General features: G+C 40.6%; 1 protein-coding gene across 2 annotated transcripts in view; it reads right to left on the bottom strand.

The window, feature by feature from the left end:
- Positions 1 to 17208, bottom strand: part of gstcd (glutathione S-transferase, C-terminal domain containing) — a 112368-nt gene that overhangs the window by 16771 nt on the left and 78389 nt on the right. For both annotated transcript variants that reach the window (XM_041784240.1, XM_041784241.1), the window contains 2 exons: positions 10487 to 10620; positions 4188 to 4218 (listed from right to left, as the gene is read on the bottom strand). In XM_041784240.1, the coding sequence (XP_041640174.1) occupies positions 4188 to 4218; positions 10487 to 10620 (165 nt within the window). The remainder of the gene's footprint in view (positions 1 to 4187; positions 4219 to 10486; positions 10621 to 17208) is intronic.

Here is a 17208-nt window from a genome sequence, read left to right as displayed (position 1 = left end):
TGACCTGGTGGATTGAGGTTGACAGTGATGACAATACACCATCAAGGACAGCTTTTGTCACACTGACAGCCAACTCAGAGAGCTGCTCAGAGGGCATGTCTCTAGATGTTGTCCATTTAGGCACCCAAAGTGCTTGTACAACTTTGGGGACCAGCTCCAACACCACCTCCTGTGGGCTCAGCTGCTTGGAGATGGTAGCTTTCTGCTGCTGCTCAAGCAGAATTTGGGCATATTCACGTGCCTGGCTGAGGATCTTTGGATTCCTGTAGGAGGGAGGGATGTTCTTTGGGGAGTCTAGCAGTCGTTTCGCCTGAAACTCCACATCTCTACTTTGCATGCTTGTATTGACCTCCCATACAAGCTTGAGGAGAGGCTTCACGTCTTCATCGAAGTCCTCCATTTCAAATTCCCACATCTGGACTCGTAGTGTTTTTTTGCTCTCCTCCACCAAAAGGTTGGTCATATCCTCCACAGTGACCTTTGAGGGGAGCTTGTTCTTCTGCTGAAGCTGCAGCAATTCAGTCAAAATCGCCACCTTGATTTTGAAAGATTGAATATGCCAGCAGATTTGCATGGCACGCTCGAAAATTGGTGTGTCGAACAACACACGTACAGGCCGGTAGATTCCTTCGTTGAACTCCATCGCCAGATTGATTCCAGAGGGTTTGTCATCATGATCCTCAGGAAGTGGCGGAGAAAAAAACAAAACAGATTCAGGTTGTTGGCTCAGCTGCTCGTTCACAACTTCACCCCCCAGGACTGAAACCATGAGAGTGGGTTCAGCCGGTGGGGTAACGCGAAGAAGAGGTGACGGCGTCACAGCGGCAGAGACCAGTTCCTGGCCTGGTAAAGTCCCTTGTGGTTCACACTTAGTGACCACAGAGAGAGCACTATTAAAATCTCCACAAAGCACTGGAGCTTGTGCTATATTTGGCCTTTGCTCCTGACTGGGCTGCTTTTCCACGACCCCACCCCCCAGGACTGGAACCAAGACTGGTGGCTCAGCTGGCAGGGTATGATGGGGAAGTAGTGACTGCCTCACAGAAGGGTTTGGTCCTGGACATGTTAGAGGCTCCTCTGGTGTAGCCTGACTGACAGCAGGAAATACATGAGCATGGCTTTGCGGGTCCTTCCTTCTATTCAAAGTCTCCTGGGCAGCGGCGTTGACTGAGGATCTGTCAGTGGGGGTATCTGAGCAAGTCTGGTGGTCAAACAGGAAACAGACATCCCTCACTGCAGCACTCGTGATGTTTTTTAGCAGCTCTGCTTCGAGGTTGCAGATCATCCTCTTCAGAGTATCTGGAGAATACCTCTGCCTGACCTTTCCCTCTATGGAGCGGACCAAGTGGTCCCTCACAGTGCGGGGGAAGGTGACCTGGTGGATTGAGGTTGACAGTGATGACAATACACCATCAAGGACAGCTTTTGTCACACTGACAGCCAACTCAGAGAGCTGCTCAGAGGGCATGTCTCTAGATGTTGTCCATTTAGGCACCCAAAGTGCTTGTACAACTTTGGGGACCAGCTCCAACACCACCTCCTGTGGGCTCAGCTGCTTGGAGATGGTAGCTTTCTGCTGCTGCTCAAGCAGAATTTGGGCATATTCACGTGCCTGGCTGAGGATCTTTGGATTCCTGTAGGAGGGAGGGATGTTCTTTGGGGAGTCTAGCAGTCGTTTCGCCTGAAACTCCACATCTCTACTTTGCATGCTTGTATTGACCTCCCATACAAGCTTGAGGAGAGGCTTCACGTCTTCATCGAAGTCCTCCATTTCAAATTCCCACATCTGGACTCGTAGTGTTTTTTTGCTCTCCTCCACCAAAAGGTTGGTCATATCCTCCACAGAGACCTTTGAGGGGAGCTTGTTCTTCCGCTGAAGCTGCAGCAATTCAGTCAAAATCGCCACCTTGATTTTGAAAGATTGAATATGCCAGCAGATTTGCATGGCACGCTCGAAAATTGGTGTGTCGAACAACACACGAACAGGCCGGTAGATTCCTTCGTTGAACTCCATAATAAAACTGTTTCTGTATATCATGCACAGAAAAAGCTCACTGAGATGATTGCTGAATGATTCAAATGTAACCAGACAAACTCGAACGTGGACCAACTTGGTTGAAACTCCAGGCTCAAAGGAGCTGACTGTGGCCAGAAGACAGCTTTATAAGATTCTTAGAATGTTCCATATGAGGTCACAGTAAAGATCAATGCAGTGCTCTAGAACTCTTATCAGCATGACCATATATGGATAGATTGATAGATGTGGTTGGTTGCCGGGTTACCGACTGAAAGGCAGCAAAAATACAGAGCTCCTAAACTTTGTTGATATTTTTGGTGTTTTCACCTCAAGATATTTGATTTAACAGATAAAAACAGGACAAATGACAAAAAGCAAGAAGAAACAACAGCTTATTTTTTGAAGAACAGAAGGTTATTTCTACATTTTTTCAGCACTTCTTGGATCCAAAGCATGAAGCTAAAACTAGCCAACAGAAGATTCTCATGCAACATATGACAGTTGGCTAGCAACAGCACTGGATTCAAGGAAAACTGAAAACCCAAACAGCATCCAAAGGTAACTTTTCAACCTCAGATGGACAGAAAAAAATATATCAAAGATATTTAAGCGACTCTTTCCAGGCAATAAATCCAAAAAGATATGGAGTCCCACTACCTCAGAGGCCATGGAGAAGTTGTCTGATTCAAAACTCAAAGACATCAAACACATCGTAATCCACACTGGGACAAACGAGATAAATGCCTCCAACAAAGATGTACCTCATGCACTGAGACAGTTGGTTGAGAAAGCAACGTCAGCTTTCCCCACAGCGAGAATTACAGTGTCAAGTTTGTTTCCCAGAAAGGATATTCCACAACACAAAATAAACACCATCAATGCTGACATATGCAAACCCTGCTCAGATCCACCAAACGTCCATGTAGCTCACCATGGAAACATTTTTTATCAGCACCTAAACAACAAGCTACACCTCATCCAAAGAGGAGTAAGACTTTTTGCAAAGAACATCAAGAACACAGCTTTAGATCGAACAGCAACTTCTGCTAATATCAATATTAATATGAACATGAACAGGAAGCCATCTCTCCACCAGAACCTTCAGAGGAGACATAATCCACCAGGCAGATACAGCAACATTGGCTGGAATCCATCCCAAGACAGATCCACCTCCCTGCACTACCCCAAAGCTCCACCACCACAAGGCATCAGACCCACTTCTCTACACTACACTCATCCCTCTTCAGAGATCAAGAACCCTACTTGCACAAGACCCCAGATCCACCCATCTACATTTTGCCCTTCATCCACATCCTTTCCTGGGTCAAGAAAACAGACAACAACATCAGCTGTCTCCTCAAACACCTGCTCAAAGTAACAGCTATGCTACTGCCACGGCTGGGTCTCCTCCACCTAATAAACAAGATGTCAGTCAGATAAGAGACATTATCGCATTAATATGCATGAAATTACTTAGTTAAAAAGAAAAAAAAAGAGATTAGATCATAGCAACAAATTCAGAATGACCTGCATTTAACTGTCTTTGTGTTTATGAGTCAGAGGCCTACTGAAATTTCTTCACCTCTAGCTGTTGACAGGCTGTAACAGCAGAAGCGCAATGGTTTTATCCTTTTTTTTCTGACAGTTGACCCCATCTCATTTGTTAATCTGAAGACTTGATTAACAAACTTAGAAAATGACTTAGGGATAGCTAGAGCTAGCTAGCTATAACTAGTGCGCCTCTGCTTCTCAATTTGTAACTTATTTGTCTAACAATTGTCTAAATCTCTGCTGGTGTCTTTGATGTAGCTGCTGACAACTGTGGCATAAGCAAAGCACGCTCAGCTGCCACTGGGTCACTGCACTCTGGTAGAGCTGTGTAAAACAGTAACTTTGCACTGAATACATCTGATTCCTCAATACTTGTGCTACTGCAACAGCCTCATAGTTAGAAAGCAACAGACAAGGAGGATAACATCTCATAAACATGCTTTTAAAAGAAGTCACAGCACACAAAAAACTTATCTATTTTGAGCACAGATGAACTGAAGCTGAAACACATAACCTGTAGAAGACTACAGCTTGGAAATTTTGTATTCATGCTTTATATTTGTCTAATTATGAATACACAAATGCAAATGGGTTTTTTAATCACACTTAAAAACAATACCTTATAAGACAGGGTCTCCTGGAATCTTTTGCTGTAGAAACAGAAAAAAAAACATATTATTCACATGGTGACTGCACTGTTTCAGATGTAAATGACACTTTCATGTATACACTTCCTTGCTCAGATCTGGAACTTTCTTGGGAACATCTCTTAGCAAATAAACTTGAAACGTAAAGGAAATCTATGGCTCAGCTAAACAAAAACACAACATGCTGAATCTCTAAGACAAACATTGTCTGGGAAAGAAGCTTGTTTGTTGTGGTTAAACATCATCTGATCGTCACTTAGTCTAATGAAAAATCAACACAGACAGGGTGAGGGGACGGGGGCCGGTCAGGTCACACGGAGAAAAGTCTTACATTTAACACAAACTTTTAGCACCCTCATGAAATGGACAGTTGGGTTTCACAGCTCATAAAAAGCTGTGAACTGCCTGGAATGTCTGCACCTGCACAATCTCCACATGAGTACCTGGAACATGACCTGAGGGGAAAACACTAAAAGTAGCAGGATTAAGATTGACACAGTCAGGTGTGAAGGCCCCTCATATATTCTGCACCACTGACCTCCAGAAACATAGCTTCTCACTGTCTGTTACAACTGCAGTGTTGTTTTCTTGTTTTTGTTGTTCTTCAATATTTTATCAGGAGTGAGGAGGGAGGAAGTGTCGATAAACATTTTACTCTTTATATTAAAAGTCCTCCCAAAGGACCAAATTTAGCATCATCTTTTGACCCTCCTTGCTAGTTTGTTAGCAACTGTCTCTTAGAGGTGCACAAAGGCTCATTCAGTGTTTTAACCCCTTAGCGCCTGTTGTTGCATATTTGATACACACTTTTATGATACCTCTATCTAATCAATATGCTCAATAAATTACTCAAAAAAAATTCTGAATACAATCTAATAAATGATAAAAATGCCCTCAAGCGGATTATCAGTTACCAAAAACACCTAATGAATAAAATGAGATACTAAAATTATAATTGTTAAATTTGGAAATTTGGATTTTTTTAAAATCTCAGTAGAAAGTTAAATGAACATTTCAGTTCCAAAAAATTAGAATTATCTGGCTATTATTTGCGTTTTCAGGCTTTAAGGGGTTAAACACTGCTTTACAACACTGGGCAGTCATGTTTAAGCTGTAGCCATAGCAACATATAATTCCTTGTGATTAAATAGAAATTAACCTAAAAACTGAGTAGATTATTGGAAGGACCATCTTGAGAATTTTCCTTTCCACATGTTCCTGTTGTACTTCTTAAAGCTAAGCACTATGGATGCACGATATTATCTGTCAGGTATTGGTATCGGCAGGTATCTAAATTTCTGCCAAAATTTACATCCAATATTTTGCCTGTGTATTTCACAATATATTGACTGCAAATTTTGTCCATATATACTAATAAATTAGTGAGTTTTAGGCTGAACCAACAGACGTATGTCAGTTGAGGTATCGATTTCAGCTAAATTGAATCTGTAAATACTGGCACATCGGATTTGGGCAAAAATCCAATATCGTGCATTCCCAGCACTAACTTTCAGTTTTTAGTGCACCCCTGCAGCACAGCTAATTGTGGCAGCTTGAAACAAACTGCTAATCATGTCACACTGCTTATTAAGAGCTTACCATTTCTGTTTCACTGAAAGGTATCTACTCTAGTCTTAACAGCTAACTACAGGTGTTTTCAAGGTGCCAACACTGTCTTGCAACATTCACTCTAACTCTCTAGAGCTCAGTGAATTCCAGCGTGGTACTGTGATAGGATGCCACCTGTGCAACAAGTCCAGTCATGAAATTTCCTAACTCCTAAATATTCCACAGTCAACTGTCAGTGGTATTATAACAAAGTGGAAGCGATTGGGAACGACAGCAACTCAGCCATGAAGTAGTAGGCCATGTAAAACGACGGAGTGGGGTCAGCGGATGCTGAGGTGCATAGTGCGCAGAGGTCGGCAACTTTCTGCAGAGTCAATGGCTACAGACCTCCGAACTTCATGTGGCCTTCAGATTAGCTCAAGAACAGTGCGTAGAAAGCTCCATGGAACGGGTTTCCATGGTCGAGCAGCTGCATCCAAGCCATACATCACCAAGTGCAATGCAAAGCGTTGGATGCAGTGGTGTAAAGCACGCCACCACTGGACTCTAGAGCAGTGGAGACTCTGAGATGAATTAGAGCGGAGACTGAGAGCCAGGCCTTCTCGTCCAACATCAGTGTGTGACCTCACAAATGTACTTCTGGAAGAATGGTCAAAAATTTCCATAAATACACTCCTAAACCTTGTGGAAAGCCCTTTCAGAAGTGTTGAAGCTGTTATAGCTGCAAAGGGTGGATGGACGTCATATTAAACCCTATGGATTAAGAATGGGATGCCACTTAAGTTCATAAGTGACTCAAGGCAGGTGAGCGAATACTTTTGGCAATATAGTGTATTGATCGTAGTTATAAAGTTTTATGGAGATATTGATTTCTTTCCAGCAGGGCTTTGCACCTGGCCACAGGAAAGCCAAACCAACCAGAAACTTGTTTTCTGACCATGGTGTTACTGTGCTTGATTGGCCAGCTAACTGGTCTGACCTGAACCCCACAGAGAATCACTGAGGAAATGTCAAGAGGAGACACTAGACTCACCAATACAGACATGCTGAAGGCTGCTATAAAAGCAGCCTGGATTTAATAACACCCCAGAAGTGCCACATTCAGTCAGTCTTTATTTTTGGGAGTCAGTACTTGGAGTCAGGTGGGTCCACAACAGCAGGTCATCCATACCAAAGATCCAGACAAATCTATGAGGCACAGTGGCCGTGTAGCACCCAAGAAGACAAAAGTATTGTGACTGAGAACATGAAGACTTACAGCTGGGGATAGGAAGTAATATGATATGAATGCAATGCTAAAATGAAAGCAGAATCAAAGTGGGAGGACATGATGGACATGTATTATCAGGTCCAGCTCCACTTTTCCCTGAGTCTTTCCTGCTGTCCTGGTATTCCTTCTTCAGTTTCTTGAGTTTATTAATTATTTGGTCTGGTGTTCAGGTGAACCCAGCCTTCACTATCTCTCCCGCAAGTTCGGCATATAACTCACCCCCTCCCCCACACTCCAGCTTCACCTGGAAATCTGTCGACACCCAGATCACAACCAAACATTTTGTCTCCCCAGCAGACCACTTTTTCTCTATTTTCTACTCATCTTCACAACCTACAAAGCAATACGCCTACTGATGACTGGGTTCCCAAGAAAGAACCAACTACTTTTGGTTCCAGCTGAGAACCAACTTTTCAGGTTCAGAACCATTTTTTCTTGGTTTGAATGGGCCAGCTGGTTCAAAATTAGGTTTAGGAACTGGAACCAGCACAGAGCCCTGCCAGTCTGAAAAGCCTACACTTTATTAGAAAACACATTTTTTACTCATGGATCTTTCTGATAATAAGAGACATTCTTTCCTCCTTTAAACGCAGAATAAACACTAGATCATACGGCGTCATTGAAAACAGATGAAACCCTGGAGTAAATCAATCATTTCATATAACTACTCTTGAACTTGCATCCAAAAAGCAACAAAGAAAAAAATGTTCATTTTTGATGAGAGGCTGGAGGGAGAGATGAGGCCAGACGGAAGATAAAGAGCAAGCTGGTGGATCAACTTCAAATGAGCTGTATCTGAAATCCAATCACTGGATTGTAGAATGATTACAACATTTTAGAGTTTCTCCACATTTCTGCAAAAGTGTGGTTAGCACTAAAAGGGCCAGAATTCTTTACCTAGAGACAGTGAGAGGTCAACTGGACTGCTAGACTATAAACTCTGTCATCTCCAGAAACAGATACACAATATAAAAGAAAACCTATTGTGTTGGGATATTTAAAAATGAAAAAGCACGAAATTCACAACTGAAAACTGTTATTTAGATAAAATTCAATATCATTTGTCATTAAATAAAACAACCCATAGTGCTTTTTATTAATCTAAGCTCAAATACTTGTTTTTAAAAATCTGACTTGATCATGAAGCATTTTAATCTGAATCTTTTTCATATAAAAAAAGCAATGTCTAAGAAACATAAAACACTTTAAGATAATTCATATTTGGTCCACACAAAGGTGGAGTTGTCCTGATCACCAGAGAAACTGAGTGAAACTTTTTTAGTTGCCTCAACTCTCATTAATTCTTATATATTTTTTGATCACTCAGACAGCGCAGAGCTCTTTACTCTACATTTTTGTGAGTAATGTTGTTTTAGTTACTCTTGAAAACACTATGCCTTATACACCAAAGCAAATAAACGTGCAACTTCAAAACAAATTTTCCTTAATAATAGTATTTTTCTTATTATTATTTATATTTTTTTACTCATCAGGTTTTTAGTTTATGTTTCTAATGCTAATTTTGTATGTTAACAGTGGTAGATTGCAATTTTAAATTTGTTTTTTCTTCCCATTCTGAAGTGTTCTGATGAAACCAAAATTGAAAGTTAGTATAGCGTTAGTTTAGGGAAAGGCATGGAGCCAAGCGCTACCATATATAATCAACTCAAGATCAGCTGGTTTCATGCAGACCCTCATCAGCTGACGACCAGCTGATTCACTCTATCGGCTGTCTGCACTCATGTTGCCATATCTAAACTGCTCTAGCCTGGCTATGTTTTGCTCCTCCTTCTGCAAGCTGCTTTTTGCAACCCTCCTCCACCCCAGCTCCTCCTTTATGCTACATATGACTTAATCAATGTCAGTCTGTTGTCACTGATGTTGCTCTGCTCTGGGTTTATTGCTGCTTCTCTCCCTGCCTCAGGCTTTCCTTATCAGCAAAGGAAGAGCAGGAACGTGTGCTGTTCCTTCTTGATGCATTCCACATAGGCTCTTGGAAGGGCAGAGGGATCGAAGAACAGCTACACCACCAAATAAAAATGACAGCAATAAGAGCAATCAATAACTATTGATAAAGAGAGATATTTGTAACTGCAAACCACGTGTCTTTCTTGACAAAGTCATCCTGATGGAACTTTATTTTCTGTTGTGTCTCTCTATAATGGCTGGGTAGAGTTAATGTCTCAGCATGGTCACTCTTAACATTGTCCTTCAAACCAGCCTTTGATCAGCACCGTAGATCGGCACTTTTATCTGAAACTGGTTCAATAGAGAGCTGAGAAACATTGAATGTAAGATGCAGTTTCCACTGCAGGAAAATATATCAGTTTAAGCAAACCTAAAGTTTGTAGGTCTTTGAAAGTAGAAGTCATCACATTTTCCTTGCATTTTTTTGCCATTTTCAGATCTACACATTAAGCATTTCTGTTAAACAGAGCAAGGGATTTTAACAACAGCTTTTCCAAACCCTAGTTTTATTTTGGATGCTTACATCATTTTAATTTGAAATCAGAAAAAAAGACAAAAAACAAAAACTACCAGAGTTGAAATCTGCCCTCCTGATGCTAATGCTCAATTGTGTGTCCTTTTTGCTGCAGCCTGCAGTTGTTTGTCTTATTTTCAAGACTTATCCTACATTGGATCAGGCTTGGATCAACAAGTCTTATTGTCAAAATCATGACTACAGTTCATTCAACAATTAAAATCAGTTTCTCCACTTAAACATCCAAGTGCTAACAATTGTTTTGTTTTTTTTTAAATCTATTTTAGGCTTTTGTGCCTTTATTGATAGAGGAGGACAGAGGGAACAGGGACGAGAGAGTGGGGGAGAGGCATGCGGGAAAGGGCCACAGGCCGGATTCAAACCCTGGCTGCCCGCGTACATGGGGCGCACCCTAAACAACTAGGTCATCTGTGCCCTGTGCCAATAATTTTAAAGCCACTTTTCCACTTTCTGCCAACTTTCATCCTCCATCTCTCTTTCTGCTTCTTGTAACCGTAAGCTTGAGAAGTTATTCCACTGACAACACAACAGATTTGCTGGATTTGAAGGATACAGTTTTTACATTCTGTAATTCCCAAGGTGGTTTCTACATAGGGATCCCTCCTCTCTGTTGCTGATAGAGCAAGGATAAGGGTGCAAAGGTAAGGGAGCGGATCCTGTAGTGAAGGTGGAGGTGCATTGTTGCCTACTGACAGCAGAGATGATCACAAACAGGAGGAAACAGATTGTGTGATTTTTTTGTGCCAGAGGGAGAGAATGACGACTGAGAGCCCCAAAACAGAGACTGAATCACTTAAAAGAGAAGTTTCGAAGCACAGATGCTAGCAGGGGCCAAACAAGCAAACAAGAAGGTCAGACACAGCTTAAGAGAAAGAAAGAAAGAAGGAACCCTGACTGGTGACATTGGACTGAGCTGTGCAGGTACTGACCTCTTGGGGAATGAGAACTTGATTGCATTCTGGATGAAGCCGTAGCAACAAGGACTGATGACAAAGGCAGCTCCCGCTTGAATGCAATGCTCCGTCACCATGTCTGTGGCCACACCGCATGCATGAAGGGCAACCTGAAGTGTAAACAAACAAGGTTATTTCAGCTATCAAATTAAACTTTAGTCCGACTGCAAGTCTAAAACTCAGACGTCTCTAAAACAGACACTCAGACCAATTGATTACCTCAGAATGGCTGCTGCTATTAAATACATGTGAGCTCTCAAAGGTGCAGACTTGTGAAGAAGAGCAAACAAAATGTATTAGTTCTTCAGCAGTGGAGGCACGACTGCATCAGGTTTCCCATTGAGTGGGTAAACTGTGCGTGGTGATGAACACCTAGCACTGCATTAGTAATGGTGCGGTTATATATAAGATCACAATAAGGGTCTAAAAGAGCCAGCATCACATCCTGTCTGTATTCAAGCCAAAACTTTCTGGAAAAAAAACCCTACATCTCTAGAAAGGAAATAAGTTTAATATTCAAAGTACAGAGGAAGAAAACGATTTACTCTCAGGCGTGCATTAGCAAAATAGATACTCTGCTAATGCTAAATAAAAAGTGTCATCAACAGTTTAATGTGACAACAGCTACAAGAGTGGCCAAAATGAACCTCCTCCAACTTCTATTCTTGTTTTTCAAAGGGATGTCACTTGGCGTCAGCAAGTCGGAGGGTTCTGCTTGTTGCCTTGACAGCAGTGCCACAGAGCAGGAGTTCAGAGGCGGTCAGAACAGGGCTGAGCCAAGAAAGGCAGCAGCTCCAAGATGAGGGAATTTACAGACACTCTAAACATGGCCAGAACAAATCCTGAAGTCACTGAAATGTGGCACTGGGCATTTATGAGAGGTAATCTACAAACCAATCCAGAAATACTACAAATTTTCACCTTTTTCCTTTTTTATGTCCAGCCTGGTTCATCTGTGATTCCCAAACTGAGTGGGGGTGCAACTCTTTAGGGGCAGCAGAGTTATGCCCTGGAGGTGTCAGGCTAAATGAAAACAATATATTCAGTTCAACAATGCATGGCAAACTTTGTGAAAGGACTGCCAAGTAAAGACAAGAAAAAAAAAACAAATTCGATTAAGTTGGACTTTTCCATCCGTCCATCTTTCCATCCATTCATCCATCTTCTGCTTATCTGCAACAGGGTCATGGTGGCAGCAGGCTAAGCAAATCAACCCAGACATCCCTTTCCACAGAAAAGTTTTGGAGCTCCTCCTAGGAGATTCCAAGGCTTTTCAGGGTGAGATGGGATATATACTGTGATTATAAGACATTTTCAGCTTGAACAAATTAAACAAATCTGAGGGAGCTGCAGTAGTCTAATCTGTTGAAATATGAATGACCGGTTTATTGGGATCAGACTGATACATAAACTACCTACTACTTGTGGCAACTTCCAACTACACTATAAAGTACTATTATTCTACATCATAATTAGTTATTGTCAAGAAAAAAACCCTTAGTATGGTTGCAGGATGAATTGGCCTTATGTGTTTAAAAAGACAGCATTTTACAACCCTAAACTGACGTATGTCCAAGTATGGTTCCTCTACTTTTCACACTAAAATCTCAGCAACAAAACCTATCATGACTCCTTTTCACCTTTACAATGAGAAACTTTCATCCACTTATGCTTATTTTTGATGCTGGGGCCATGTTTTTAGGATCAAATGAGATCAAACATTGAATCTTTTTAGTTCTGGTGGAAACAGGACGTTCGAGACACTCCAGGTCACTGCTGATTCGTCAGATGCTGTGATACCACTTTCTGTGATTTTGACTGATTTCATTGATTGGCTGAAAAAAATCACTCTGGTTCTACTGTATCACAGAGAGTTGGGGGAGGCAAAGAAGGAAGTTGACTGACATGACCATATATGGTTTCTTGCCATATAAAGGGTGAAGTGGCAGAAGGCTGTGTTGGTTATAGTGGTTATGACCAGTGATAACACAATGATTTCTGACATGCTCACTGCACATAAAGGGAAATGAAGATGAATCTGTTGTGAATTCTTGTCTCTGTTTTTTTGTGAGCCTACAATCAGGATTTTAGTTCTAGTTTTGTTTCAGTAAAGAAAAGTGGATGATACTTAAGTAATGTCTGACAATTGGTTACTGTAGGCAGTCAAATCCATGGTGGCCACCATATCAATGACACTGTCTCAACTAACTTTAGATCAACCTAGAAACAAACACTGAGGTGGAGATGTAGTGGGTCTAATGCCGATTGACAAACAGCTACACTGTGCTGTAATACCAGCCATGGCCCTTATTATGCACAAATAAGTATCCATATTTAAACCAAAATGGATGAGTTTTAAATTAACAAAACATAAACTATTTCAACTACAATATGTTTTTGGAACCAAACTGTGAACAAGTCTATTACTGAGGTAAAAATCAGCATTTTGATATGGGGGTGTTTGTGACTTTCAGTGCTTCTGCAGACAGCCTGAAGTGGACACTCGAGTAACTGCAGTTTTTGCACTTCATTTTTCAAACACAGAGATTGCTGCTTGGATATATAATCTTTCCAGTAAGCTTCGGGTCTGACCAGGGTCTCCTCCCAGTTGGACATGCCCGAAAGTCCTCTACAGGGAGGCGACCGGGGGCATCCTGATCATATGCCTGAACCACTTTAGCTCTGGGATTCTTTCGATGCAAAGGAGGAGCAGCCGCTCTACTCCAAGCTCTCTCTGGCTGGTTGTTGTTTAAAATGTAAATAAATACAGAAAGGGAAGATTTACCAAACACTGAAACCCACCAATTAAATTGAAAATGGCACAAAGCCTGCATACGAAATATTGAAACTGATGTCTTTGTTTTATAAATTATAAATTATGCTCAATTAATATTAATTTTCTGCTTTATCCTTTGTGTACATAGATTCTCAGATTCTCACAATCTTTTCATAATGGTCTGTATTACAGATGATGAAATCCGCAGATTCTAACGTTATTTTATCATTATAATTTTTATCTTCACATGCATGGAGATATCAACACTATTTTGAATCTGTTGCACAAAAGGACAAGAACGTGATGGTGAAGTTTAAACTGTCAGAAAAACCTCTCCACTGCTGCGTAGTCCACATAAAATCTGTCCAAATGCCTGCAAAGGCAGACTGCTGATCCAAAGCTTGTAAAGACCCCCCAGTGCTGAAGCGATGTTCAAGATCACTGCATGATGCTGACAGCTACCAAACCTCCAGAGCTCGATTCTCAACATCAGCAACAGGTAACCACAGAAGCTGAGATAAGTTATCTTCTGTGGCTTTGCTCTAGACATACTGTTCTGTGCGGTGCTGTTTTGATCTGATATTCACAATTTTACTCTCACCTTTTCTGTATTAAAGAGCAAAAAGGAGACGTCTTGTGTATGCCCTCCTTATTAGAATAAGGATTTGTGTTAATTATAGTGTTACGCAGATGTATTAGGAGGCAGCAACTATCTTTTCACCTTGTCAACATGACTTGACTTGAGACATGGCAGATGTTCTTGACTGCTAAGTCCCGTCTTGTAGCATCACTTCTTGTGTTGACATGACTCACGTATCCTTACACCTTTTACTGCATGAAATAGTGCCTTTACATTAGATAATACTATTGTGAGAACATGTTAGGTTTAGCATTGCATTTTAATTGGCAATTGTTGCAGTAGATCTCAGCTGACATGGAGTAATGTAACTAGTATTGTGACTAGTTACTTTTAACTTAGTAACTAAGTAATGTAACACATTGCTTTTTTGGACGGTAACTAATAATTTTAAATAATTACTTTTTTTAATAACTACCATGTTTCACATCCATACAGTAGCTGCCCATATACGGTGTCTGGTAAGAAAGGAACCTATCTGTCACATTCGTCATGGGCCACTCAGACCGACAAAACATATGACATAGTAGACTGGTGCAGCAATGGAGGAGTAAACTACATAATGAGAGCTCTACAGGCGGCTCCACATGCTGTCACTATCAGTGGAGCTAGTTCATTGCTACAGCTGCCTCCACACTAATCTCAATGGCTGCCACTGTTACCGGCTCTCAGGACAGCTAAACCACACCCAGAGGAAAAAACGTGAGAATCGACTGGGAAACAAGCGTTTCTTACTTTGCGAGATGAATTCACCTGATTACAGACATCAAATCTGGCCAGTATGTCAGACATGCACGGTTACATTCTTGAAGACTTTAATAACTTTTCTTGTCTTTTGTTAAAATTGTCTTTTTATCGAATATCGTTTCCCCAAAACCATATAATATCTCATTTCTGTGATTTAAAATGATGTCCTTTATTTTCAATTGAATATAGTGCTTCACTGTTTTGCCAGTCATTATGTTAACATTTTATTTATATCTTAACAACATCCCAGCTTTTTTTAATCTGGTGTTGTATGATGAGTCATATCCCTCCTTCACTCTCAGCTGTCTGAAGGTGGGTAAAAAAAGTGAGACCAGGGTGTTTGTTGTGCTTTAAAGCATCATTTCCTGACAACATGATGCCCATATCCTGCACACAAAGAGAAGCCTGTTGATTTCTATAGAAAAGAAAAGTATGAGCTGTAGTTTTCACCAAATCAACTCTACTAAAGTTGAATCTGTGCCAACAAATGCTCAGCTGGCCTCTTGAAAAGTAGCCTACAGAGTTACACAGTGTAAAAATACAACAGACACTACAGCTGCTCAGCAGGGAAGTCCAGGCCAGGATTTCATGCAGCAGCTGCCTCAATAATAATTTCAAACAAATAATAGGTGGAAATGTGAAATCATTGGGTAAACTGTACAAAGAAATCTTATGAAGTAGTGCAGGGGTCATCAAGTACCTTTGCACAAGGGTCAGATTTTCAAATACACAAAAATTAAATAAATATGCTGGTCTGGTTAACATATTATTTTAGTAGTATTTGTGTTTTCTTAAAACGCAGGATATTTTTAGCCATTACCATGGAGAACTATCCCTATTATCTATCATGCTGCAGACCACAAGGAGACAGGTCTGACAACAGATTTGGCTGGGCCCCTGAAAATCCCAGAGAATGGGCCCTCCACAACTGTGATTTAACAACAGTATTAACTCGTTTTAACCCTTTTTTTGCCTCTTTAACCCAATTTTTGCCATTCATTAACCCCTTTAAACCACTTTTCCTGCATGTTTTATCCCCTTTGTGCCACTCGTATCCATTTTAGCCACCTTTAACCTCTTTTCATTACATTTTTTTCAACAAAAGTTGCAACTTTTAACCAATTTTCGCCATTTTTTGCCTCTCATTAACCTCCTTCTTGCAACTTTCCTGCCAATTATTTCCCTTGTGTGCCACTCTTGAATACCTTTTCACTAATTTGCCAGGCTATTTTTGCTGTATTTTTGCCACTTGTAACCAATTTTTGATACTTTTTGTCCCTTTTTGCTTCTTTAAACCATTTTTGCCATTCTTTAACCCTTTAAACCACTTTTCCAGCATGTTTCAGCCTCTTCAAGCCACTCTTTTACCCATTTTGTCATTTTTCTTCTATTTTTGCCTATTTTTAACCCATTTTCATGACTTTTTATGAACTATTTTGTCATTCGTAACCAATTTATGATACATTTTTGCCCCTTCTTCCCTCTTTAATCAATTTTTGCCACATTTTAACCTCTTTTCAACACTTTATCTGGTCATGTTTGCAGCATTTCTATCAACCTTAACCCTATTTTTAATTATCTACTAATAATGACAATAAATTTCCGTAAAACAGATCAAATGTTAAGTAATTCTCAAACTATTTCAATATTCATTATTTGTGGGATGGATTTAACAGCTGCAGACATTTAAAGCCAAAGGATGCTCTTAAAACCACAGCATCTGCTTTTCCTCCTTGTCTGAATTTAATAATCTTTCGGGGGCCGGACAGGAAGCTTTGGGGGGCCTGATGTGGCCCTCGGGTCACCAGCTGATAATCAGTGAAGTAGTGGATGAACAGGGAGTTGGTCAACTTTAACTGCCTGATAGAGCAAAAAATTGTTTTGGTGACAGACCTGTAATATCCTGATCCCCTAAAGGAGTCTCTTGTAGCCGTAGTCTGTGCTCAGAAATGTTGACGAGCTCTGCAAGGAATATGTTTTGTTCTTCAAATACTCCAAAGAAAATAATCATTTATTCCACCTATGAAAGATGTGCAATGGTTCAAAAATGAAGTTAAACAATTCAGCTCTGCACATGAAAGAATAATCAGTGGGAGGAAATTAGGAGAATTAACATCAATTACCTGTACGGTGTTATATCTATGACACCTAGTTTTCTATTCTTCTGTCAGGGGAACAGCCTGGCTGGTATTCTTTCCTCAACACGTCTCTGACTGCTGATTAGAAGGAGGAGTTTCCATCAAAGATTGTTGTATTCCCCTTATCGGAGGCAGAAATAATTAACAAAGTAACACCATCACTCTAGCCGGTTTCTTAATGGTTTACATTAGTCATGCTGTGGTAAATCTTAATTACATTTATAACCTTTAGCCTTGATTTAACACAAACACAAAGTCTGTCAAGCACACAACTACAATGAAACACATCCTGCAGTGTTTTAATAACTCATTTATGGACTGATTTAGAAAAATCCCTGTTTGAAAAATGTGCTTTTTGATCAAGCAGTACTAATATGGCCAAGTATGTTAGAAGATACTC

The sequence above is a fragment of the Cheilinus undulatus genome, linkage group 4 (assembly GCF_018320785.1).
Source record: "Cheilinus undulatus linkage group 4, ASM1832078v1, whole genome shotgun sequence".
Taxonomy (NCBI): Eukaryota; Metazoa; Chordata; class Actinopteri; order Labriformes; family Labridae; genus Cheilinus; species Cheilinus undulatus.
Note: the sequence above shows the minus strand (reverse complement) of the source record. Positions and strands in the feature narration are given on the sequence as shown.